The following is a 27,369-nucleotide window of genomic DNA, read 5'->3' on the forward strand; positions in this document are numbered from 1 at the left end:
TTAGGGTGGACACTAATCTAATCTGACTGGTGTCAGATGTTCTTATAAGAGGAAATTTGGACACAGATATGTACAGAGGAAGGACCATGTGAAGATACCGAGAGAAGATGACCATCTACAAGCCAAGGAGAGAGCCCTCAGAAGAAACCAACCCTGCCAACACCTTGATCTTGGACGTCCAGCCTCCAGATCTGTGAGGAAATATACTGCCACCCAGTCTGGGATACTTTGTTATGGCAAGTCCTAGCAAACTCATACTAATAATGCTGAGTTAACATAGCATTAGAGTCCTGGTAATAATAATGGTAATCATAATAATAATATTTTTTATTTATGGAGCTACTTTCTGTGTGCCAGGCATTGTGCTAAATGCTTTACACATATTATCTCATTTAATACACATGAAAATGCCATGTGATGGATGCTATTTTTCCAACCCACACTGAGGATGCTGAGGCTCAGAGAGCCCAAGCCTGCATAGTTACTGAGTGGTGGGACAGGGTTTGGAACCTAGGCCTGACTGGGATCACTGCTGGCCTACAGAGTCTTTGTACAAAGAAGAAGGTGCCATTTCCTTTGGGAACACCCAGCCCCAAGCCAGGGTGCAAGGTTTGGTAAACAGAAAACAGGCTGGGTTTTAATTCCTCTTTCCTCCTTGGCTGAGTGCCCTTGTGCAAACCTCAGCCCCTCAGGGTGGCCCATGCTGAGGCCCAAGCTCTTAATCATTACACCGGACAGCCAGTGGGCTAGGGTGGTAGGGGTAACACCGTTGCCACCGTCGTGGTAGGATCAGCTGGGCATGTAAAGGACTGTGAGTGCTGGCAAGGCATACCTTACCTCCCTCAGGGCTGGGAATGAATACATGGGAGCCTAGGTCCATGAGTTCTGGGACCCAGGTGGGCGGGCTTCCAACAATCTTACAGGACGACCACAAGGGCCCCTTGACTTAGGCCAATTCTGCTTATTGCTAATTGGCCTCAGAACAGTTCTGTGTCCAGTCCTCAGTCAGCAAGAAATCCAGTTTGCCAGGATTGTGCCCCTAGGATTACACACCTGTCCTTTCACCATCATCCCCATGCCTCCTCCTCCTCCCACCAAATCAAAGAGAATGAGAAATGCATCTTTGACCATTTGGTTATGAATGTAAGTGTGCCTGTCCTCACAATTAAAGCTCCTGAATGTTCCAAATTTGCAGGTTTCATGGTGGGGAAAAAAAGGCCTCCGACAGCATAAATATTTAATCAACATTAAGAATGTCCAATAAATGAGGGGAATCAAGTTTCAAATTGACTGGTTCAGATGATTAAAGTACAGAAGTCATAGCAGGGTAAAAATAAAGTATCCTCTAGAAAAGTAGCATCTTGGGGGCAGGTGCAAGATGGAAGATAGCACGTGGGGACCTCTCCAGGCCAGGCCGGGCATGGCACTCAGGGCAAGTGCGGCAACCACTGTCACTCTTGAAGGCTCCCGCGCCCCCTGGGGCAGTTGAGAGGGGTAATGCCCTCCGTGATGGAGTGTGAATCCCACAGCCGGGCCAAGACGGTGCCCAACGGCGGACAGCCCCACTCTGAGGATGACAGCAGTGAGGAGGAGCACTCACACGACAGCATGAGCCACATTGGAACCAATTACCAGGCTGTAATTGCAGAGAGCAAGCCTGAGAGCCTCACACGCTACAGCAACAAGAAGCTGAAGGGGATGCTGGTGTGTGTCGGATGTGTGTCGGATCCAACCGCTGTGTGTCGGATGCCAAGCTTGACAAGTACATTGCGATGGCCACGGAGAAGCACAGCTACAACATTAAGCAGGTGCTGGGCATGCTCTTGTGGCATAAGCACCATGTGGAGAAGTCACTGGCCGACCTGGCCAACTTCACCCCGTTCCCTGACAAGTGGACAGTAGAGGACAAGGTGTTGTTTGAACAGGCCTTTGGCTTCCACGACAAGTGTGGATCCAGCAGATGCTGCCCAACAAGTTGATTTCCAGCCTGGGTGAAATATCACCACTCTTGGAAGAAAACCCACAGCCGAACTGGCATGATGGACAGACAGGCCCGGTGGCTGAGGGGCTGTAAGGACAAAGAAGACAGTGATGAGTTAGAAGAGGGTCGAGGAGGCCTGAGAGAGAGAGAGCCCGATGATGGAGACCTCAAGAGACAGGTACAGAGCATAAAGCAGAGGAACAGCGGCCTGCACCAAGCCCTGGAGGGCGGCATTGATCCACTCCGCCCCCTGGAGGCCAACACCAAGTTCAACTTCTGCTGGACCACAGAGGAGCAGCTTTTGGCTGCCCAAGCCATCTGTAGGTATGGCAAAGACTTTGGGACTATTGCAGAGGTGATTGGGAACAAGACTCTCACCCAGGTGAAGACCTTCTTTGTGAGCTACCGGCACTGCTTCAATCTGGAGGAGGTGCTGCAGGAATGGGAGGCTGAGCAGGATGGGGCCTGTGGAGCCACAGTCCCCATGGAGGAGGCTAGGAGAGGGGCTCCCTTGCCAGCCCCAACCCTAGAAGAAGATGATGAGGTCCAGATTACATCGGTCTCCATGTCTGTGCTCCGATCAGTGCCCCCTGCACCACCCCTGCTCCACCTCCCACCTCCCTGCCCTAGCCGCCCCCCGCTGCTGAGGCCACCTTCGCCCATGGCTCCCACTCTGCTCTGACAGCCACCCACAATGCAACAGGGCCACTTCCTCCAGCCCCAGTTGGCCCCCAGCCAGGCCCCACTGCCTCTCATCCTCCCTGCTCTGGCTGTCTCCTGCCACAGTGCCCGTCCTGGCCCCCAGCCCCCATCTACCCTGATTGGTGCCCCCAGTGCCCTCACTCTGAATCCTGAGGTCCTCCACCAACCACAGGCTCCGGGACCCCTTTGCTGACCATCCCCAGGCATCTCTGGTGTCACTGAGGACAGAGGGGCTAGGGCTCTTGCCAGGTCTTTCCAAGACCTAGAGCTGCTGACAGCCCAGCCCAGACTTATGGGTTCTGCATGTGTTCCTGGCAGCTGGGCCTGTCTCCTGAGTCCATGGCCTGGGCTCAGGGGCCTTTGAGCTGGACTGAGGCCACTTTTGCTTCGTGGCCAGGACTGGAATGGCTACCTCCTAGTCTGCTGGGGTTTGGCCTCTGGGCCCTGCCCTTTGTGTGTCGGGGGTAAGGACCTTAGTACGGGGGTGGGAGAGGACAGTTGGGTGTGCTGGCTGTGCTCATTTCTCTTCCCTTCTTTTAGCAATAAGTCTTGGGTGAGGTGGGAAGGAGGCTGCAGGGGGAGGTGGGCAGAGGGGGCCTTACAGCAGCAGAGGCTGGAAGGGAAGTTCTGTCTTCAGGGGCCAGCTGGGAAACGCTAAGAAGCTGAGGGTGCCCGCCAGGCCCACCTTCCAGAAGCTTGGAGAAATGGGGGTTGGGAACTTATGCAGACATGGATTTACTTTTCAACATGTTTTAAAAATTAAAAAAGAAAAACCTCCTAAAAAAAAAAAGTGGCATCTTTAGAGGGTTTCTATCTCTACTACATTGGTTTCCTTGAGTATAAAGGAACCAAAAGCATCCAATTTATCTCTTCATTATTAGTAGGGGGTGGCATAGGGTGAGGTCTGGAGATGAGGAAGTATAGCAATCTCTTAATAATCCTGCTTTGGTAATAATGAATATCATTGGAATTTCTCAACTTTATTGAAGGGACTGCTGGAGTTCAGACTTAAGGAGAAATGTCTAAAAAGGAAAAAGCGGCATGCTTGGTTTTGTATCTTGTTTGAAAATATATTTCAAACGTTCAGCAGAATTTTAGAGATCATAACCACCCTCTGCCCCCACCACCTTCTGAACCCTTAGTCCCCAGTAGTTCTGATTTACTTTTAAGATTCTTTTAGTTTTATGTTTTAACTGAAAAAAAAAAAAATCCTACCCAGCCAGGTTTCCATCTGTCTGTATCACCGGGTTGAATTTAGTGTAGGAAAGCCTGTGCAAGGGAATAAAAATGTAGCTTTTTTCCATTGCCAGATTCAGGGGAACCAACCATTTGGAAACAAAGGAGTTCCATTTTGACTAGCAGCCTTTCTGCTTTCCATCAGTGGACAAAGTGAATGTACAGGTTTAAACATGATGTGGGGTCACTTCTAGATCCATGTTTGGAGATAGATTGGTTTGTTATGATTCTGGCAGGAAACAGGTGACACATGCAAAGAGATACATTAATGGAGGTACCATGGTTGAGCCATGCCAGGATGAAGAGAGACCAGCAGAGGCCAGCCACAGCAACAAGCATGGAATCCCACAGGTGTGAGGAGGAGGGTGAGGGAGTGGTTACTGGGCCCACGGAAGGCTGTGGCTACAGTGTAGCTGTGAGAGAGGACTGCCCACAGGAGCTGTGGCCTTGGAGAGGGACACAGCCATGGCCAATGCATAGATTGGCAGGGAGGGAGCTGGGAGAATAAATATTCAAACTTCACCCTACCTGTCCACCCCTAGATCTCTGGCTGGGGCTTCCCACTGGCTGAATCCAACCAGAAGCCAAAAGGCAAGAGTGATGTCCATAAATGTCAAACTTCTGAGTCTCGAGCAAAAGGGGGAGGAGTGGGGAAATGGTCTGCAGGGAGAAGAAGAGACTATTCAGCACAGATGGGGAAGAAGAAATAAATAGGGAGGACTAGGGAAGGGGTGGAAGAGATTTTGGTGATGGTTTCAAGTGTGTAGACTTATCTCCAAGCACAACATGTTGTGTAAAATAAATAGGTATGGATTTTTGTATGACAGTCATACTTGAATGAAGGCTTTGTGAAAAAAAAAAAAAGAAAAGAAAAGACAGAAAAGAAAAGAATAGGGGCAGGAGGGTGAGGCAAACGGTCTTCCATGAACTTTGCATTTGGGATTTTGTGCAAGGGGCTGAGTGCCTGAGAGATGCTGTTTGAACTGCCATATTCCCAGGGCTTCCCCAGGATGGGTGATGAGCGGGGCTGCCCTGACCTTGGGGCCATATGCCAAGTTTCCCGACCGCAAAAGCCCATGCTTAGAGCTGATACTGGTTGCTTCCTCCTCACCTTGGTAGGGCTATTTTCTAGGGAGTGGCAAGGACATAAGAATGAGAAGGCACACCAGCTTGGTGGAGAGCACCAGCGGGCTCACTGCAAAGTCCAGCAACTTTATTGTCAGCTCAGAGCATCTCCCCACCAGAATCTCAAGGAAGCGGAAGTACAAGTGGCTGTGAAGTTATCTGCGTGTTTATCTTATCTTCTGCTATTCATTTCAAGAGTTGGAGTTATTATTAATATGAAGGCCTGGTTTCTGGCAGCTCTTCTCTTAGAATGGGTTTATGCCAAGCTGCCAGTTATCAGAGGATTCAGAGTCTAGGATTACGCTGACAGCGAGTCTCAGAGCTGTGATGGGAGGGCAAAGACATGGGAAACAACGTCGTATTAAAGAGGAATCAGCGTTTTGTGTCTAGTCCTTGATGCCCTTTTGGCTCCTTATTTCTGAAGAACAGCAAGGAAAATACAAGCAGGGACAGACTGGAATCCCATGAATATCAGAGAAAAGCATGATTTTCAAGAGACTGCTCAAGTTACAGAGATTCCCCAAATCTGAAGAAGTAATTAACTGATGAGTTTGCTTACTTCATGCAGGGTGAACTCCAGCCAGTCTAGAAAAACGCTGTGATGGCTGATGATTTACCATACTTTGCTTTCAACCAGTAATTGTCTCAGATTCTTAACCACTGATGGTTTTGGTGAATGTTTTGGAGAAAAGGCTTGAGAGAAACTTTATGACACTAAACATACCCCCTGAGAAGTGAGGTGCTAGAATGCTAAGGTGATGTCCTAGACTCCGCAGTCTCTTAAACATATCTGACATTTTGTGTCCTTTCCATAGGCAATAGCTCATCCCTCCCTAAAGCGGAGTGAAGGCTCTTATTTAGCTTAAAGATAGTCATTGGACTTTGAGTAAAGAATCATTTTCTTGTATGTTCCACTACACCCTCCAATGTACATTTGCACTCTGCTGGCGAATGACCATGAGCTATTAAATCGTGACATAGAAAAAGATGACAACTGTAATGTTGGAAATGACCCCCAAGTCCCACCTACTGAAGGAACACCACAAGTCTTCCTTACTTTAAACCATGGCAAGGGGGCACTATCACCAAGCATAAGAATGCCCACAATTTTCTGGGGCCATGTTGGGTGGGCAGAGAAGATGAGGCACTGAGTTCCTTCAGCCACATCTTAACTGTGCCATGTCAGAGAGACTTTTTATGTTGATTGAACTGTGTCCAACTCGTCTCTCAGCACCAGTGCGAACTTATTAAACAGCTCTTCCTCTAATCTTCTTTCAACCATCTACTCATCAGCAGACTAGAAAGGAGACTGGCTCATTTCTTTTTCCTGTCAGCCACCAAAAGGGCCTGGGAGCTTTGATAAGGGCCTCGATGTGGAAGACCACATAGATATCAGCAAAGCTGTGGAGGAAAGAAGAAGTTGTCTGCTTAAAACCTAAGAGGACAATACAGGTGCTATTCCCCAATTTTGCACAGGCAGAATTTCCCAAATTCTGCACAGGGGGTTGTAGCTATGTAGATGAGGCTTAGAGAGAATTCACTGACCACCAGAACAAATATTCTCAGTTGCTTTCAATCTCTGCCAGCCAAGTAATGCTACAGACCACTGTCAGATGGGAAAAAAAAAAAAAGAAAATCAGAAAGAAAACTGAAGCACCGATGATAGCCATCTTGTGACTGTGACCAATTGCCTACTGAACAGTTCTTAATGTCCTGGGCCCCAGCAGGAAACCACTGAATCTATAAAGTCCTGTCCACCAGAAATGAGTCTGATTGTGGATGGCCTGGTTAACCCAGATTGCCTTCGGTGCCTGAGGGAGTTGATATTTTCTCATTATGAAGACTTTCCCATCTAGTGAACGCTGCAAATAAAACTGCTCAGAATCGGTCTGAACTGCCTGTTTCCGTGGTAGCAGGCCTCTGTCTGGAGGATAAATCTGCACCATCTTCTTCTTTTTTCTTTTTTTTTTTTTTTTTTTGGGTTTCAGCCAGTTGTGTTACAAGGAGTTCCGAAATGTGCTATAAGTGACACCCAACGAGATGGGCTCGGCCAGTTGGAGAGGAAAGCTTTGTCACCAAGGGGACGTGCACCCCTGGGCCAGATGGCGGTGTCCAAGAGAAAGTGATCAAAGAGATACAGAACCCGCATGCCTAAATATTTATTTCAGTTGTTCGTATTTCCCACACTTTTCAAATGTGAACTTGTGTCCTGAAGGTGGAGCTTTAGTACACAAGAAAATTGGGAAGGGGCAAGCATGTTTGTACAAAATGGGGGTAGAATCAGCAAAGAATGCATTTATATGCTTCCTTGTCGCCTACATTTTTCATGCCAAAAAGTTAGCACAGATTCTGATTTCTTTCACCGTAGGAGTCTGCATACAATTAAATGGGAGGAAAAAGAAGCCCACTCTTAAGAGTGGGGCTTATGGTCCCAGTAGAATGGCAGGAAACCATAGCCATCAAAGCCATTTATACTTCTTGTGGGTAGTATTTTTAAGATGTTGTTTCTTTTTCAAAATGAAGCGGCAATGAATTGAGTAGTGATCAAAATGCTGCACCACAGAGGATGTTTAATCCAAATAGCTCCCGAGATGGTCTGCGACTGATTGTACCAACTCTACGGGACTTAGAGAAATGACTTGGTTACCAGTGAAGTAAAACTATCTCTGGAATGGAATTGAACTGTTGCTTCTTAGCACATAACGACACTGCCACCGCCGATTCACGGAGCCAGTGAAGGTCACCGAGTTCTGCATCAGTCACAGGGAAAACTGTCAAAACACCAGCGCATAAATCCCCTACTATGCTGTGGAGGGGGTCTCTGAGCTTCGGATGAGGTTTTAAAAATATTGATCTTGCCACTTCCAGCGGTGCAAAACTTCTGAAAGCATTCCAGGAGGGCAGGGAGTGGGGGAGCAAGGCCAGATATTTTGGAGTAGGTGAAACATCTGACTTGTCTTGCCTGAGATGTCCCGATTAACACCAACCAGGTACTTCAGGCCTTTCTCCTTCTTCCTCCCTTCTCCTCATGGACACTCCAACACCGTCATCACAGCACAAAGGGTAACCCCATATCTCGTGGGAAGACATTTTCTGCCTCATACCAGGCAAAGATAATGTTATCCAACTGCAAATGAAAGGCTTACGAATGAAAAGATGACCACTCTGACTTTAGTGTGTGAGAGCCACTGCTGAAATGATAGGATCCTTGAACTTCACGTCTAGAAGCAGAAACTTATACTTCTCTTCTGCCTCTCCCTCCACCTCACCCTCCTCTCCTTAAGCCTTCCAGAACTCCTGCCATATCACTCAGCACTGGGGAGAACTTGAAGCACTGTTGGAGAAGTTTGAAACCTGCAACCTTCGGCAGGACTCAGCATGGGACAAAAGCCACCTCATTCCTTTCCCTTCCCAAAACAGATTGCATCTAGAGCTGGGGAACTTGGAGGGAAGGAAGAAAGGGGATAGCAGCCGATTGCCCTCCCTGGGGACTTGGGTCTGGAAATAGCCTGGGAAGGAACAGAGATCATTTCCCAATGATCCATAGAGGTCTTCAGCACCCTCCACCCCTATGCGCCCGCTGGCTCACCTGCCAGACTGTAAGGGTGCTGATGGGGCCACCAGCTGCCCCAGGAAGCTGGGAGGCATTTGTGCATCCTCTGGGAGGCCCCATTCGGAGAAATCATGAACCTATTCACCAGTGGGCAATGATTCCCGGTGGAATCACTGTTGGAATTCTTGATGGCTGTGGGGGCAACCCAGCTGTTATTCACCCTCTGGGTGAGGTGGTGAGACCTCAGGGGGTCCAAAGGATAAAAGTGGGTAATGATGAGACAGATGGAGAGCCTCGAGGGAAATACGGGTACTTGGGTCTAATAGTAGAAGGCAGGGCGGTGGCTGGTTGGTGCATTTAACTTGAGGAACTTTTCAGTCTCACTACGGAGAATGATCTCTGGAGGATTATGGTAATGGCCACAGGTGGCACTTAACTAGAGCAAGGTATGTAAGAAGTGCTGGGGCTAGATATGGATTCGAATCTCGGCTCTGATATCTACCAGAAGTAGAATGCCAGCACGTTCTATAGCCTTTCCATAATCATTCTCCTGGACTACTAAGTAGGGATGACAATAACAGTCACTAATTAATAGGGCTGTTATGAGAATTATTAGTCTTAACCCATGTGGTGAATTTACAAGCGCACCTGGCACGTAGTAAGTGCTCGGTAAATGTTAGCCCCGCTCATTAGGTTAGATGGTGAGCAGAACTTTCCAAGTGCTAGGCTTGAGAGCCTGGGACTCTGTTGCCAAGGGAGATTAGAGAACCTTTGCAAATATGGGCGCTCCGGCCCTGGGGATTGTCCAGAACGAGAGTGTGGCGCCTGCCTTTCTGCCACCTCACTCATCCGACCCGGGGAAGCCCACACCCTGTCACAGGGGCGCCTTGGTCCCCGGAGTCTCCGGCTCGGCCACGTATCCCGCGTTCCTCCCCAGGGCCTCCCTCTCGCCTCTCCACACCTGTCAGCCGCCCTCGCTGCAGCCCTGTGGCCCGAGCCCGGGGCCTCCGCTGCAACCCCTTCGCACCCTGGATCCTCGCTCCGCGCGCCTGGCGTATCCCCGACCCGGCTGCTGTCGTAAACAAAACCGGGCGTTGGAGCAGCCCCGCGGGCGGACGGGCGCGGGAGCCCGCTCCGTGCGCCGTTAGCGCGCCCCGGGAGCCCCAGGCGAGCCAAGGGGGCGATGGTGGCAGCCGCGGCGGCCGTGGCGGGCGGCTGAGCTTTGTTATGAATAGATGAAAGAGGCCACCTACACAGTAACCCAAATTACGAGACCTCCCTCCTCCCTATCTCACCGAATCAAGAGGGGAGGGGAGATGGGCGTGGAGGGAGGGCGGGCGGGCGGGCAGGAGGCGGAGGGCGGAGGAGGAAGAGGATGAGGAAGGGGGCCAGTTGCATCCCACTTTCACAATGGGAAAGTGAAACGCACAAGCGCACCCAACCTCTCCAGCCCTCCCCGCCCGCCTCGCTCCTCTCCGCCCGTCCCCTCCCTTCCCCTCCGCGCCTCCCCGCGAGCGCCAGCGCTGCACACAGGAACTCTCCGGCGAAGGAGGGCGAGGAGGAAACGGTGCCGGAGCGCGCAGGGCTTGCTGCCGCCGCCGCCGCTGCACAGGCTGCCGGAGCGAGCCCGCCGCGCGCCGCCCTCCCCGCTCTCCTTCCCGGGTGAGCTGCGGGGATGGGGCGGCCGCGGGAGCCGGAGCGCGCGCAGGAACCGCCGCCGCCGCCGCCGCCCGCGTCTCCGTTGCCGCGCGCCTGAGCCGCCGTCGCCGCCGCGCGCCCTGCCCGGGGGCGGCCCCCCCAGCCCCATGGAGGTCTCCCGTAGGAAGGCGCCGCCGCGCCCCCCGCGTCCCGCAGCGCCGCTGCCCCTGCTCGCCTATCTGCTGGCACTGGCGACTCCCGGCCGGGGCGCGGACGAGCCCGTGTGGCGGTCAGAGCAAGCCATCGGAGCCATCGCAGCGAGCCGGGAGGACGGCGTGTTCGTGGCGAGCGGCAGCTGCCTGGACCAGCTGGACTACAGCCTGGAGCACAGCCTCTCGCGCCTGTACCGGGACCAAGCGGGCAACTGCACGGAGCCGGTCTCGCTGGCGCCCCCCGCGCGGCCCCGGCCCGGGAGCAGCTTCAGCAAGCTGCTGCTGCCCTACCGCGAGGGGGCGGCCGGCCTCGGGGGGCTGCTGCTCACCGGCTGGACCTTCGACCGGGGCGCCTGCGAGGTGCGGCCCCTGGGCAACCTGAGCCGCAGCTCCCTGCGCAACGGCACCGAGGTGGTGTCGTGCCACCCGCAGGGCTCGACGGCCGGCGTGGTGTACCGCGCGGGCCAGAACAACCGCTGGTACCTGGCGGTGGCCGCCACCTACGTGCTGCCTGAGCCAGAGACGGCGAGCCGCTGCAACCCCGCGGCATCCGATCACGACACCGCCATCGCGCTCAAGGACACGGAGGGGCGCAGCCTGGCCACGCAGGAGCTGGGCCGCCTCAAGCTGTGCGAGGGCGCGGGCAGCCTGCACTTCGTAGACGCCTTTCTCTGGAACGGCAGCATCTACTTCCCCTACTACCCCTACAACTACACGAGCGGCGCTGCCACCGGCTGGCCCAGCATGGCGCGCATCGCGCAGAGCACCGAGGTGCTGTTCCAGGGCCAGGCGTCCCTCGACTGCGGCCACGGCCGCCCCGACGGCCGCCGCCTGCTCCTCTCCTCCAGCCTAGTGGAGGCCCTGGACGTCTGGGCGGGAGTGTTCAGCGCGGCCGCGGGAGAGGGCCAGGAGCGGCGCTCCCCCACCACCACGGCGCTCTGCCTCTTCAGGATGAGTGAGATCCAGGCGCGCGCCAAGAGGGTCAGCTGGGACTTCAAGACGGCCGAGAGCCACTGCGTAAGTCCTGCCCCCGGGGCGCCGCGGGGAGCGCTGCTGCCGGGGAGCAGCCGCCGCCGCCGAGGCAGAACGAGCTGGGGGCGAGCGGCTGGGCGGGGGTAGATCCGGTTGACATTTACCAAGTCTCAGGTTCACACCGCGGGCGGCCGTCCGAAGGCTCCTCTCGGACGGTCCCCGAGACCTGGAGCACGGCCTGAGGTCCCCAAAGGGAGAGCGTAAAAAGGGGGGCGGGGAGGGTTGGAGTTAGACTCAAAACTCTAGTGGCTGCATCCCAGTGCCATCCTTCCCTATCCAAACGGGGACGCTTGTTTGGGGCTGAGTCTCCTCGCGCAGCCTCTCTTTCCCATTCGCTTCTCCAGACTTCTCTGTGCCCCTTCTGTGTAGTCCCAGCGGGCGTGTGGGTCTGACCCTCTTGGTCAACAGTTAACAAACACAGTGCCCTCGGCAGAGAAGCCATTGAACCTAAAGGGCTCCCTGCCACACCCCAGCCTTTGTGGCCCCCTGTCTCCGCCCCCCACCGGCAACGCAAGTGCTGTGGTCTGAAGAGTTGCTAGCCCGCTCAGCGTGGAGAAATGCCAGCCTGCAAAGAGGCTCGCGCTGGAACCGAACCCCCGGCGTGACCCGGTGCGAGGGGGCGGGGCCGTGGCTCTGCTCAGGGTGCGCTGTGGTCGCCAGCCGCTGGGAGAGGCTGGGCGGGAGGTGGCCTTGTGGTAAAAGCCTCATCCTAGAGGGGAGCGCAAGGGAGAGTGTTGGGGGTACTACAGACAGTTTCTGGGCTCCAGATTGCGAGACTAGATGGCGGAACTCAGAGTCACCACCCTTGGGCTGAACCAGGCAAGCGACACAGGTTTCCCCTGGGCTCCCAGGGCAGCCACAGCTTTCATCTTGAGATTGGCATTTCTTTGACTGGAAAATAAAGAGGCAGTTCAAGAGGGTCCAGTTGATGGGGATTATGGGGCCATTGTGCACTTCTCCGGAGGCCGTTTCCCTTCCAAGGCGGCTGGCACATCAACTCCACATATGGCTCCTGAGAGGGGAGCCTGCTGGGAGCCTCCTTTATAACTGGACAAAAAATCAAAGCGCAGAAATTAACGGCTACAGGTGTTGCCATTGTTTTGGTACAAAATGAGTCAGAGAGGAAGGGGAGAAGTCACCACTTGGAAAATGTGTTGGTACAGGGGTACGTTGGCTCCCAGGTATATTAATGTGTGTATAGAAAGACAGCTTCCCCCACCCCCTTCTTTCTCTGCAAAGCACATCTTACCAAATATTAGCCCTATGAGCCAGGGAGAAAAAAAATCAGGAGGTCTTTTACAAGGCTTCTTAGGACAGTCACTTGCTGCTTCTTTGCCTGTCAAGCTGTGTGCTGGGACACACACATAATGCCTTCATTTTGTTACTGGTATAATTTTTAAAAATATGTAAAAACAGATATTTGCCTCCTAAATGACTTACTGTTGCCGTACACATATAATTTAATATTTGATTCCTGTCTTTATTAGATCTTTATAATCTAATGGTTTAAGTTTGGTGAAATCATCGTTTCCTACTTCTCTGTTGAAAGACTTGAAAGTACCCCCGAAATATTACTTTGTGTCCAGCTTTAGACACACTTGGTCTCTGGGGTTAATGACAAGCCAGCTCAGAGGCCCACAGCAGGTAATAAGGGTGGAAGTCCAAGCTTGCCATCTGACAGCTGTGTCGATGTGTGGAGCCAAAACATTTCTCTTGACTGCGTCTCTCTACCTATTGGGTCCTGGAAGACTCAGTTCCCTTTCAAACCCAGCCAGCATCTTAAATGCACTCAAAATCCACGTTTTGGCTCAATCAGGTGTTCCTGCTTGTGCCGGGATGGGGAGGGGCAGTGGCAGAGGAAGTCGTGGAGCTGTTTATCCATCTTTACAGGAGCTTCTGCGAGAGAGCTGCCCCTTGGAAATCAAGCAAGGGATAAACACATGCTGCCAAAAATCTGGAACTGGAAAAATAAATAATTAAAATGGGTCCCTCCACAGCATTTCTTGCTGCTGCTATTTATCAAGAACTCCCAGTGTGCTCAGAGTTGTGTGTTCTGAAAGACAGGGTCTCTACCCCCTGAGCTTGTCAGCCAAGTTAAATAATATACTCTGGTTCAAACAATAGCATGTCATGGCTGCACAGGTGGGAGCTTGGAGTTTTGCATTTTTTTTTTTCATTTAAGTAAATTCCTTGCTGCTAGTATGCATTGAAAAGCCTTAATGGAATTGAATTTCAATAGGAGTTTGAATGAAAAAGGGTGGTAGTTTTGATGAAAAAGCTGACAATTTTCTAACCTATTAAATAGGTAGAGAAGATACTCAATTCAACAAATATTTGTTTGATGGCTGCTGGTGTAAGCAATGCTCTGTGCTGGGTACCACTGATTTTGCCACTGAAAGGACAATAGCAGGTTGCAACCTTGTGTAATGGGGTCATGGGATCGGTGTGCCCCTGGCTGTCACTCAGAAGAATGATGTCATTTGATTGCATTTGTTCTGCATTTTATTTTCAGGTCTTGAATGTGATTTTGAAAAGGCATGCTGAATTACAGGTGCCTAAAACAGGAGCAGGACTTGACACACTCTAGAGGGAACCTCAATAGATTCCAACAGCGATTCCTTTAGAGCAGACACAGTAATTTTAACAGTAATCCACAGGCTGCAAGGCACAAGCGGCTGGATTCGCTTGCCTTCTTTCTCCCTCTCCTCCTAGCTGCCTCTTATTTTCCATCTTCAATCAACCATAGGTAGAAAAGTGATGGGACTGACTGGGTTGTATTTTCCCACTTCCTGGTTCTCTTACCTCTTATCACTGATCCTCCTCCCCTTCAGCTTCTGCTAAGGAGTAATTTATGAGATGCTTGTGCAGTGAGTGTGTACTCAGCTGTTTACACACTGGACCGTTACTTTTTCTGCCTTGCCACCAACTTTGAATCCACTTTCACAATTATAGCAGGTTAACTGCATCTCTCAAATGTGCTAAGGCAACCGATTTCTGTAGACCCTCTCTCTAATAATCTTCTGTGATATTTTTACAGCACTTCCACATGTATTATTTCTTTTGAGCCCCGCATCAAGTCTGAGGTTGATTCTATGAGGATCATCTCATTTTCCAAATGAGAAGGCTAAAGATCCATTAAGCAACTTGCTCAAGATAGTGAGATAAGTGCCAGAGCCCTCCACCTTTAATCCAGGTCTTCCAATGTCTACATCTCTACTCTTCCTACCACCCCAGGACTTCTCGAACTTTCCCGTGAAGGTCCCCTAATTAAATCGGCAGCAAACAACCTCCCTTAGGATGTGGGGTTGAGGCTAGAGGGTAACCTCAGAAGGCAGTACATGCCTCTAATCTTGGGTTGTGTTTTAGAACTTCATGTGGTCTCTTTCCTTTTTTTCATTCTTTTTTATAACATACCTGTGCTTGGATTAGTATAAAAATGAATGTTTTTAATTATGCACAAGCTAATTAATTTGACTTCCTCCCTTTCTGAACCCTCACTACACCAATGTGATCCATAGAAAGTGTTTGTGTTCGAGTTTGTGGAGTCTGATTGCTCCAGACTTGTTTGGCCACCATTGTTGGGTTCTGGGGTCATTTGTGGTTTAAACATGGCAGCCACCCCTCTGTAGACACTGAAGGTAGCATGTTTTCCTATAGTGTTGGTCCACAGGACTCTAGTTCATTCTAGTTTGTTCTCTAGTTCATTCTACCCTTTTGTAGGGGGACATACCCCCCTTCTTCCACACTTACGTAATTCTAAAGCCTGACATAATTTAACTGTCATGCAGACAACCACAGAATGCTCACATGCTGTCCAACAGACAGCAACCCAAGGAACATGTGTGGAGAAGTGACATCCCAGTTGCACTTGGTGATGCAGCCTATTGACCTCAAAATCCGCAGTCTTCCTGTGATGTTTATTTATCTTCCAGTTTCTGTTATGATTTTGTCAAGCCATTTTGCAGTCTATAGACTAGATGGTGATTTTACCCTCATATATACATATGATATGCAAAAATGGATTCAAAAAGGACAATTGCAGTGACAGCACCCACTTAGAAAGAGGGGGAAAGCAATCATAGCTACTATCTACTGAATAGTTATTATGGCCAGGTTTTGTGTGAAGCAATTTACATGCCTTATTTTCTGTTGATTCTCATTCACCATATGGGGCAAGGACTGTAGTTATCATGATGATTAGAGATGAGAAAAAGTAAGGCCCAGAGAGCTTCTGTTAGGTTCCATAGCTGGAAAATAGCAGAGGATTTAGAACCTGGGTGGTCCAACTCTAGGACCTGAACTTTTAACCACCTTATATGTCTACATTAAGGAGCCCTATCCTATTACTATTAGTAATCATGATGGTGATGATAAGAAAGACATCCAAAGCCATGGCATATTCTATGGGTCAAGTAGTGCTTATTCTATACACATTAACTCATGAATCCAGAGAATATTGCTATCAAGGAAATGGGATTCCCCACTTATAAATAAAGAAACCAAGGCACGAAGGGTTACATAATTATTACATGCAATAATGTGTACATGTCCACTGCCATGGACAGTCTGTCACCATGGACATTAGGTCCTGGTGTCAACCCTATCCTGTATGGAGCAAGCTAGGCCCTTACAGCTGCTATGCTAAGACCAGCCTTTTGTGGACACAGGCATAGGATACAGCAGAGAATCCTTAGTTGTGAGCTGAGTTTCTAGGTTTGCATTGGTGACCACCTGAAGTTCTGACTCTGGCAGGATTGTAGTTTCTTAACTGTGAACTTTTAGACAGTGTTGGTGTTCTGAGCATGCAGTCCTATACATGATCTCAAAGGGTGTTCTCTGTTGAACCCCCCATACCTAGCATAGAACCCAGTATGTAGTTGGGACTTCAGAAATATTTGTTGAATGAATACATGAAGGATCGTAGAGAATCATGTTGGAAATGTTTTCAATACTCAGCAGCAACAGTTTCTGGGAGTCTGGTCACCTCACACTCCCTTCACCATTCTCTTTTTCTTAATGCCTGATGTGTCGGAGCCCTTCCTTCCTTAGTTTTAGGTTACATGGTGTCCTTCACTCCTTCAGCTCTTCCCAGGTACTTCCATTCATTGGAATACCAGGGTTCTGGTGTTGCCGATCAGAATTACTTTTGACCATGGAAACCTAACGTGGTTGGAACTTCTAGGGTGTAATTTTTGATTGCCTTTCAACTATGAGAGGAAAGGGCTTTATGCTGTAGGCAGTGGTCCTTAAAGTGTGGACTCTGGCCCAGCAGCGTGCACATCACTTGGGAACTTGTTAGACATGCACACTCTTGGACCCTATACCAGATTTACTAAATCAGAAGCTCCGGAGGTTGAGGTAGGACTGGCAATCTGTATTTTAGAAAGCCCTCAAAGTGATTTGAAGTCATGCTTAAGTTTAAGAACCACTGTTATAAGATAGAACAATTTTCCTTGTATTCCAGCTGAGGCACCTGGGATAGGAACTTGTTGCATTTTTTTTCCTTGCATTTTACTTAGGGCCGTAAAAAGTAACCAACACATTTTACCACTCTGATATTCCTTATTCCCTCCTTACTGATCAAAGGCAATACCTAGAAAGCCCTTTAAAGAGTTGCCATTTGTGGGCTTAGAGTCTGAGTCTCAAAAACCTATAAGCCATAGTTTAATTAACTCCTTCACTCTTGCATGTAACAGTTTATTTGTATTTCACTCCCAGATATGGGGGGATGTCTAGAGTCTTCTGTTGTGCTGTACGCCAGAACCAATTGCACACACCAGACATTCTCTCCAAGGGTCCATTCTTTACAGCATCAATCCTGATACCAATTTCTATCCTAGTCATGTACAACTGGTTGCATGGAATAAAGATCTACTTGAGTAAGCTCAGATAAAGGGATGAGGGATAGTGTGGACAGAAACACATGGAATTCCATGGTAATCTAGGAATAAAAGCAATACCGTGTAATGGTTGTATGCACAGTCACTGGAACCAGGGCAATTGGGTCCAAAGTTACCAGTTACCAGTTGTGGGACTATAGACAAATTATTCAACCTTTCTGTGCCTCTGTTTCTTCATCTAGTAGAGATCCTCTTGGTTTCATAGGCTTATTGTCTGGATTCATGAGTTAATAAGTATAGAATGAGTACTACTTGACTCATAGTAAATGTTATGTCTGTGTTTACTATCATCATCATTACTACTAATACTGTTATGACGGGCTCCTTGATATGCAGTTGGAAGGTGGTTCCACATTCAAGGCAGCTTAAAGGAGCTCAGTCAGCATCAGCAAATGATGGATGCTCCTTCCTTAGTCTCCCTGTCAACATGACTTAGCCTGGCTGCTTTGCACCATCCTCCTACCAAATGACCTCCTCTGCTTCCTCAAATATCTACTCCCTCCCACCTGAGTATGCCTCGGGCCTGCCTTGATTCCCACTGTCTATCTTTTTTTTTTTTTTTTTTTTAAACACGGTCTCACTCTGTTGCCCAGGCTGGAGTGCAGTGGCACAATCTCGGCTCACCGCAACTACCGCCTCCTGGATTCAAGCGATTCTCCTGCCTCAGCCTCCTGAGTAGCTGGTACCTCAGGCGAGTGCTATCACACCCAGCTAATTGGAGTAAAATCATTTCTTAAACAATATGGTTCCTAGAGGAGAGACACTAGAAACTTTTTTTTTTTTTTTTTTTTTTTAGACAGAGTCTCACTCTGTCACCTAGGCTGGAGTACAGTGGCATGATCATAGCTTATTGCAGCCTCAAACTCTTGGGTTCAAGCAATCCTCCCACCTCAGCTTCCCAAGTAACTGGGATTGCAGGCACACACCACCATGCCAGGCTGATTTTTTTTATTTTTGGTAAAGATGAGGTCTTGCTGCGTTGCCCATGCTGGTCTCAATCTCCTGAGCTAAAGTAGTCCTTCCGAAGTGCTAGGATTATAGGCGTAAGCCAGCACACTTGCCTCCCACTGTACATCTTAACAGCCTGTCACCTTCTGCTTTGGCTACTAACTGGCAATGACTTTCTGTATTATGTAGTCCAAGTTGCCAGGAGAGAGCTAGAGTTGAGTCCAGTTCATCTTTCACACCAGCTGATGAGCCCGAGGTCAGTGTAGGGATTTGTCACCCTTGGGGCAGGTGCTGGCCCCTGGTCCAATTAGAAGAGGATCAAACATGCAGTTGTCCCCAGCAGGCGCTGCAGGTGGATTCCCTTAGAACAGGATGGCAGAAGAGCCACACCAAGACCAACACCTTGACTACAGTAGCATACGATAGTGTCAAATCTGTCTCCCTTAAAGTTTTTGGATGACCACTCCCTTCCCCAAACATGCGTTGGCACACAGATGATGAAGACCGGGAAACCCCAAAGTCAACCTGGGAACAGTGTGTGGCCAGCATGGGTCTAACCTGTTTATCAAAGTGGCCCCATGGCAGTGGTTTCTTATTATGTTTTTTATGAAATGTGCTTATCATTTTTCTTAGTTTTAATTTTCTGTCTTGATGAAATGCTAATTTTTATGTGATCACAAAGACAAATAGAACTGTGACATTCATTTTTCAGTTTCAGTGGTTGATTTTCATGTTGGTTGGATTGTCTATTCAATAGCTACACATAGGGCTTTCCTTAGAGAAGTTACTAGGGGGATTTGGTGGCATTTCCATCCCACCACCCTGGTCAATGCTGTTATGCAGGGGTCAGCTAACTCTGTAAAGGGCCCGATCATGAATATTTTCGGCTTTGCAGGCTATGTACAGTCTCCGCAACTGCTCAATTCCGCTGCTGTAGTGTGAACACAGCCATGAACAATACGTAAATGAGCACGCAGGGCTGTGTTCCATTAAAACGTTATGGACACCGAAATGTGAATTCCCTGTAATTTTCACTTGTCATGAATTATTCTTTTTTTGATTCTTTTCAACCATTTTAAAATGCAAAAGCTATTCTTAGCTCATGGGCCATTTGAAAAACAGGCAGTAAGCCAGATTTGGCCCACAGGTGGTGGTTTGTTGACTCCTGCTATTATAGAAAGAATGAGAGTAAAACAAACCTTTCCCATACAGTCCGATACTCATGGCAAGAGAGATGTGACCAAAAGCTGCAGTGGAAGTCCCAAAAAGAGGCATTACACTCAGCCTGGGAGGACCCGGGAGGCTTTAGAGAGGTAATGCTTGAGCTATGTCTTGAAGCTGAGTGGAGAAGGCGGAGAAGGGAGTTTTAGAGGGAAGGTACAGCTTGTGCACAAGCAGGAAGTTGAGTAAGCCTGGGAACCAAAGAAGCTCACCCTGGCTGTGAAATGTCCAGAAACGAGTGTGCAGGTCCAGATGGTGAAGGGCTTAATGAGATGGGCAAAGGTGGTTGGATTTTATCCTGATGGTTGGTCCTCTAGACTTTCCAAACCTTGCCTTTGAAGTAAATTATCCATCGGAAGCTCCATATGAGAAAAAGATTAGAAAATTATCATTAGGCAGGGAACAGTTGGCACATGCCTGTAATCCCAGCAACTTGGATGGCCAAGGTGGGTGGATCACTTGAGCCCAGGAGTTTTGAGACTAACCTGGGCAATGTAGCAAGACCCCATCTCTACAAAAATAAAAATAAAAATCTTAGCCAGGGGTAGAGGCACATATTTGTAGTCCAGCTACTTGGGAGGCTGGGACAGGAAGATCATTTGAGCCCAGGAGTTCAAATCCAGCCTGAACAACATAGCACGACCCTGTTGCTTGAGAAAAATTATCATTGACTTGGTTCTCTTTGTAAGACCAATTACCAAGTGCTGGGAACACGGTGGCGTCAGGGGGTGGCGGTGGGGAAGCAGGGGTTGGGAGTTTCCGGAGCCCTGCAACTTGCCCCACCCCATCCAGGCCTGTCCCTGAGGCATCTCCAAGGAATTTGTAGAACTCTGCTGAGCAGAGTGTGAAAACCATGGCTAAGGCTGATGGAGTATAACAGCGGGATTATAAACGACACAATCTGAATGTGTTCTAGAAAGATTACTCAGAAGATAAAGTGGCTGCCGTAAGGTTGGAGGCAAAGCACCTTATTAGAAAGACTATCATTTGTTCAAATACTTTCTTGAGCTCCTATTATGTGCCAAGCAGTGTGTGGAGATATTCATATCAGTGGTAAATAGGGCAGACAATAAACATTTAGCAAATTAATAGTTACTTTTACATTAAGATGATAGCTAAAATTTACAGCGCACCTACTGTATGTCATTATTCTAAGCACTTTACCAATATTAACTCATTTAATCCTCACTGTAACTTTACAAAATGGGCTGTATTATTACTTCCATTTTAAAGATAAAGAAACGGAGGCACTTCACTAAGCAGGTGATGTAGCAGAGGCATTTGGGGGTGCGGGTGTTGGGGTAAGTTCTCTTTAAGGAGGCCGAATTGACACCAGGAAGATAATAAAGGCCAGTTACGGGTTTCCCGTGCAGAACTGGGAGGAGCACTGCTGGCAGACTGGAGGGCACGTGCAAGGACTCAAAGATGGAATAACCTGGTCTTGGTGGTTGTGGAGAGCAAAATGCTAGTGTGGTTGAGGCTAGGGAGGTAGAGGGGAGAGGCTAGGGAGGTAGAGGGGAGGAGGCTGGAGAAGGAAGCAGCAGGCCTAGCCTACAGGCCTCCTTGGCAATGGGAAGGAGATTAGATTTTCTTCTCCGAGCACAGGAGAGCCTTTGAAGGGAAGTGAAATGATTGGATTTGAATTCCTAAATAACAGCTGCCCTGTGGGGAATGGATGAGAGATTGGCCACAGTGGAAGAAGGAAAACCTGCAGGAGGCTCTTGCAGTAGTCCAGGCAAGAAATAATGTCACCTTGGCCACGAGCAGTGGTGACAAATATGGAGAGAAACAGATGGATTTTGTTTATTGCAATCATTCAACTGAGGGACGTTGAAGAGCTGAACTGAGGTTGGAGCGGTAGGGATGGAGAGGAGGGATGAAGTGAAATAGGTTTTTAAGATGTGGAGGACCAATTAGAGGACAAGTGTAATTTTTGTTGGTTTTTAGATGCCTTGGGACATCTAGGAAGAGTTTCTAAGTAGGGAGTTGGCAATGAAGTTAGGAGTCAGGGATCCGCTCCATACACCTTACAGTGTGCCAGGCCCTGTGTCTGGCCCCACACATCCCTGTTTGTGCTATACATGCACTGAGGGGAGTGGCCAGGTCTGGCTCATCTTTCTTTCCTAGGCATCTATCAGGCTGGCTAACACATGGTGAGTGAGCCCTCAGTAAGTGTTTCTGGAACTGGAAAGAAGGTACTCTTCATCTGGTGAAGAAGATAGTGATTATAGCATGGTGAGATGAGTGTGTCCAAGAGGAGTTGACACTGGGGCTCTGTTCGGAGGAAGAGTAAAAGCTGGGCAGCGACAGGGAGGGGTATTTCCTTTTGACTCCCTTCCCAATGAGCCAGGATTCCTCGTCATCCCCTATCTCCCCGCAACCTGATTGAGGAAGTGTGTTACCTAACACACCAGCTGTCCCTGATCATCACCCCTTGGTCTTCTCCTGAGGCTCCTTTCTCCATCATTGACCCCTTTTAAAAATTGGATTCCAAGCGCAAAGCCTTGCTTCTCTGAGGCAATAGAGGAGGAAATAGCCTAGAGCAGCTGGGGGCTGTAGGTGTCACCTAGTGTCAGCCCCCTCACTTAGCAATATCTTTCTTCCTAACCCTGCAAGCTCTTGTGTTGTAGACCTCTAATGCAGCCTGTAGACCCCTTGACAGAATAATGTTTTTTAATGCGTAAAATAAAAACATTGGATTGCAAAATAGATGCAATATATTAATATATCGATCTATCAAAATGTTTTTTCAATTTCAGGTGTAGTAATATATCTTAACACATTCAATAGCAAGATCTAGAGGCAGTAACTACCATAATTTCAAAGGAGAGATGAGCATAAATGATACTTTGAGATATCTGCAACAACTATCAAATAATATGAAAATAGCTGATTTATTTTGGTGACAAAGTCACAGGTTCAGTAAATACTGCTGTGGCCTGAATCCATGATTAAAGGAAATGCTAAGTTCCAGTTAGAGCTCCCTAGAATAAAGATTTTTTTTTTTCATCCAGTTTCATGGATTCCCTGAATTCTGTTCATGAACTGTGGATATCAGTGGAGCCCCACTCTAACCATTCATTTCGATTATCAAGTGTTTCAGAAACCAATGATATGAAATGCAAAGTGTTGCATTTTATTTCAAAACTCATTTGATTGGTTTATTTTGACAATAGGGAGTTTGTTCCCATCTGTATTTTACAGATCAAGTACTTGGTCAACAGCAAGTGCTCCATAAATAATAGGTGGATGAGTGGATGGGTGGGTGGATGAGTGGCTGGGTGGGTAGAGAAAACTCAGAAAGGATAAATGACTGTCTAAACACTTACAGCTCGTAAGTAATAGAGCTTGAACTTGAAACCACGTATTTTTTACTCTAAATCACTTGTTCTTTCTACTCTTCCATGCTACCATCAGCTACTTTTATTTGAAAGAACACAATGATAGGGCGTGTTCTTCAAAATATGCTATTTGAATCATGGGAAAGGACAATCCTAATATTATATGCTTTGGTCAGAGCACACCTAAAGTACTCTGTTTACTTCTTAGAGGCACATTTTCAGTACACTGAATCTGTTGACTCTTCATGTACTGAGATGGCGAGAGACCCAGAAACTGTCTCTTACAAGCTGTCAATGAGCTATGGATGTGAAATTCAGAGAAGGCCAATTTACATGGTAATGGGAGGCCTGGGGTGGTTTTCTATTGCTCCCCCAGGCAGAACCAAGGCCCAGTATTTACAAGGGACAAGTTTTGGCTCAATTAAAGAACTCAGTAATGATTAGGCCTGCTTATCAATGTATCATAGTGGCCTGATGAGATATTGACTGAAAGTATTCAAACATTGACCCTGTATTTCTTTATCCCTTCGATAAGCATTTATTGACAACCTACTCCATGTCAGATGCTGAAGTGGATGCTGCATTCAAAGTGTAGAATACAATACTATTGGAGATAGTCGATCTTATAAAGATGGAGTCTACTGGGAGACAGTGAGTAAGTTTTTAAAAACAAGAGTTATTAATAAGTATTTTGAAGGAAATAAATGGAGTGCTATGGTTCAGAAGAAAAACTGAGGTAGGAACGGGAAGAGCTATGGTTGTGTGTCCGTGAGTAGGTGACATTCAACTTGAAACCTGACAGATTGAAAAGAGCCAGCCTACAAGGGAGTGAAGGGGGGTGGGGCTAGAAGAAGTAGCAAGTGCAAAGGCCCCGAGGCAGACTCTTGTGTCCAAGAGTCTGAAAGAAATCAGCTGGACTTGGGGAGCAGAAGCAGAGTGCAGGAGGATAATGGCAAGGAATGGGTGTAAAGACATCATTAGGAACCAGCCCAGGGAGAGCCTGGGGAGGCATATGGATTCAGTTCTCAGCATCATGATGGGAAGCCATTGGAGAATTTTAGTCCAGGGAGTAACAGGACCTGTTTCATATTTTAAAAGATCACTTTGGCTACTGGACAGAGAATACATTGAAAGTTAAAAGGGAGACACCAAGATACTCTTGCACTAGATCGGGAGGGGAATGAATGGACGCTTGGGCTGAATACAGCCTGTAGAGATGGAGAACTTCAACTGAGATTTTTAATGTATTGGATGTGGGGAGTGACAGAAAGAGAAGAGTCAAGGGTGATTAGTGGTGTGGTTGACCATGATGGGGAGCAGGGCCAGAGGGAAGAAAAGTCTAGATAACCATTTGTCAGCAACTCTGAAACCATGTCACAGATTTCAGTGGTTCTTAACAGGGGATGATGACATTTACTTACGGGATGTTCAGAAATATTGGGGAGGGGACTTTCACAGTAGTCAACATAATGGAGGGCACTACTTTGTGGACAGGACTCAGGAATGCTAAAAGTCCCACATCACACAGGACAGCTCCCATAATGAGGAGCCATCCCATGTAGAATGCCAGTCATTTCCTCCTGGGAAAGCATTGGTGGACTGAGTCTTTTTCAATTCTAAGAAACTAGGGCAGGAGCGGTAGCTCACGCCTGTAATGCCCACACTTTGGGAAGCCACGGTGGGCGGATCATGAAGTCAGGAGTTCAAGACCAGCGTGGCCAACATAGTGAAACCCTGTCTCTACTAAAAATACAAAAATTAGCCAGGCGTGGTGGCGCCTGACTGTAGCTACTCGGGAGGCTGAGACAGGAGAATTGCTTGAACCTGGGAGTTGGAGGTTGCAGTGAGCCGAGATCGTGCCACTGCACTCCAGCCTGGGCAATACAGTGAGACTGTCTTTTTTTAAAAAAAAAAAAGAAAAAAAAAGAATCTAGGAAAATGCAGTTTTCACACTCACTGCCATTCATATCTTTTTGTGAATTATTTGAATCAGGTCATCTTTTTATAAGTAATTAACTGAAATTAGCCATAGGGAGGAGAAGGAGGTTTGGTGGGGGTGGGGAAGGGACATAAAGCAGGAAGAAGGAAGGATGAATCTTGGAGAGTGGGACTTTGGTGGTGGGTCAGCTTGGGTGGTTGGGGACACTGGGGCCCGTGGAGGGAGGGGATAGGGTAGAAGGTGGTGAAATACAAGCTTCACCACCTTGCATGCTTCCCATGGCTGTGCTGCACACCAACCATGCTTGCCTGGTCTAGAGGCTGCCCAGCTGTGTCCCTAAGCATACTTTAAACCTCTCCTTTTGATCATTTGAGTCCCCGTGTAAATTCTTCCTTCAGACAATGAGAGAGCTGCCATAACTTAGTCAGATCCTGGTCAACACTGTATATACTAGAATGGAGAAAAGCAACCTGAGCCTTCTTGGCTAATAAAATCACTGTCCGACTTGGGCAAATAGTTGTCCTTTCCATCTCCCTAGCTAGATAAAAATAATTGAATTATTTTCAAACACATGATTTCATCTGGACCTCACAACAACACTGAGAGGCAGGGCATGTGGTATTATTGGGTCCATTTTACAGATACAGTCACTGAGGTTCAGGAGACTTAACTTGCTGGAATCAAGCAGTCTATAAGGCACAGAGCAGGGGCCAGAACTTGGGTGCAGGGCTCCTTCAGAGGTTTCCTAATGGCAAGTGGGCCCCTTGGGGAGTAACAGAAAATGATGAAACTGCTTCAAAACAAATGGATCCCAAATGGAACAGAATATAAAATTAACTGCCCAAGAAAGGCATTTTATCGTGTACAAGAAATTGATCGGTACCCAGTTGGTATTTCCTCCCACCTGGTAAGGTAAAATCACCGTACAGGAATCCTTTTTAGCACCTTGGAGGTAAAACACTTGAGTCTTGCTGGGTGCCCAGCGCTGGAGGCCCCAGTTTTGTGCCCATTCCCTCCCAATGATGCTGCAAAAGCTAGAGCACCCTGCCTGAACCTCGATGAGCCGGGCCATCTTTCACATGGTAGAGGCAGGGCCAAGCTGTGGCTCAACTCTAGAGGGTGCCTTTCACACCCTGGAATGCATGACTGGCACCCCGTGGAGTTGTGCAGGGCACAACGGGGGAGTGCTTATTGTCCATGAGAAATCATATGAAGCAGCTGCAAAGAAGCCTAATTGTTTTCCTGGTATTATGCCCATGACTCCCTGCACACACACACACACACACAAACACACACACACCTCTTCTCAGGAGCTTTGGTCCCAGTTTGCTATATCAGGCCCAAAACTCTTTCTCTCTTTCAGCCCAAACATCATTTGAGCCAAGGTAGCTTTCTCCTCCAACTGAGAAAAGTTTCCGTCTTAGAGCCGGCAAACGTGTAGGCGTGACGTTATGCTTAGACATGGCAGGAAGGAGAAGCAGAGTGACAACTCTGAGGGAACCAAGAAAGCCCAAAGGGGAGACAAGGTTTAGAGCGAAATCAAGATTGGATTTTGTCATGAAAGGCAGAACTGGCAAAAGCATCATTACAAGGCATTAACCTTGTTACACACAGACGAACAAGCAGAGGCTGGGATTCAGAAATAAATTACACATAATAAACTAGACAGAATAGGCTGAGAGCAACATTAGCGATTATGCCCTAAGGGGAGAGAAGGGCAAGATAGAAAATAGGCCGGAAAAAAAGAGAGAAAGAATAATCTCTGGACACAGGGGGCTGACTGCGCTGTTCCCCCCTTCTTCTTCCTGGCTCCCTGGGTATTAACCTCACTTTTGTGAGGACGTTTCTCTGGAGCCTGTCTTTCTTTTGTTTTCATTTGCCGCAATAAGCATAAGAAAGCCATTCAAAGGGTTCCTTTTCCCATTCACAGGGACCTGTCCATTTCTGTGTGTTTCCAGCACAAAAGAATCCATTTCCATTCAGCCAGAGCAGCCCCTAGAGTTTTCATGAGGTCCAAGCCTCCTCTCCTATTTTCTTCCAGGCTCGCTGTTGTAATTGGCTACAAAATCCTGACTGTGGCCAGGGTCCTCCAGGCTGGTGAGAGGAACAAGCACTTGTCCACGTCATGGTCCCTTCAGCTGAGGAGGAACTGCAGTTTAGTGTCCGCTCCAACAAGTTGTAATTGTCATTTCTTAAACAGTGACTTGCTTTTGGTTCCAAGTAGCAGAAAACCCAACCGACAGTGGCTTAAACCATGGCAACTATTGTTAACTTAGTAAAGTGTTTAAAAGTTGGAGGTCTGCGGCTCAGTGGTGTCTCCAGGAACGTAGAATCTCTTTTCTTTTCCCTGCACCAATCTTAGCATGTTGCTTTCTGTCCTTCATCTTGAATCTCATGGAAACAGAATGGTTGCCACCAGTCTACACATGATGAGATAACACAACTGTATTCCAAAGGAAGTGAGGGAAGAGGGCAAACGGGTTCTCCTCAAGAGCCTTCTGTTATCAAGGAGGAAACTTATTCCCAGGAATCCTTCCAGTG

General features: G+C 48.3%; 1 protein-coding gene and 1 pseudogene across 11 annotated transcripts in view; both read left to right on the forward strand.

The window, feature by feature from the left end:
- Positions 1–1,462: 1,462 nt before the first annotated feature.
- On the forward strand, positions 1,463–3,059 carry LOC116268915 (annotated as a pseudogene).
- Positions 3,060–10,009: 6,950 nt separating this feature from the next.
- The window catches only part of PLXNC1 (plexin C1), a 159,443-nt gene continuing 142,083 nt past the window's right edge, over positions 10,010–27,369 (forward strand). For 5 of the 11 annotated variants that reach the window (XM_021922774.2, XM_021922773.2, XM_021922772.2 and 2 more), the window contains exon 1: positions 10,012–11,464. In XM_021922774.2, coding sequence (XP_021778466.2) covers positions 10,403–11,464 — 1,062 coding nt within the window. In that variant the 5' untranslated portion in view covers positions 10,012–10,402. Of the gene's footprint in view, positions 11,465–27,369 lie in introns of all 11 variants that reach the window. The other 6 variants (XR_002515781.2, XM_021922777.2, XM_021922779.2 and 3 more) reach the window with 3 other exon arrangements.

The sequence above is a fragment of the Papio anubis genome, chromosome 9 (assembly GCF_008728515.1).
Source record: "Papio anubis isolate 15944 chromosome 9, Panubis1.0, whole genome shotgun sequence".
NCBI classification, from domain to species: Eukaryota; Metazoa; Chordata; class Mammalia; order Primates; family Cercopithecidae; genus Papio; species Papio anubis.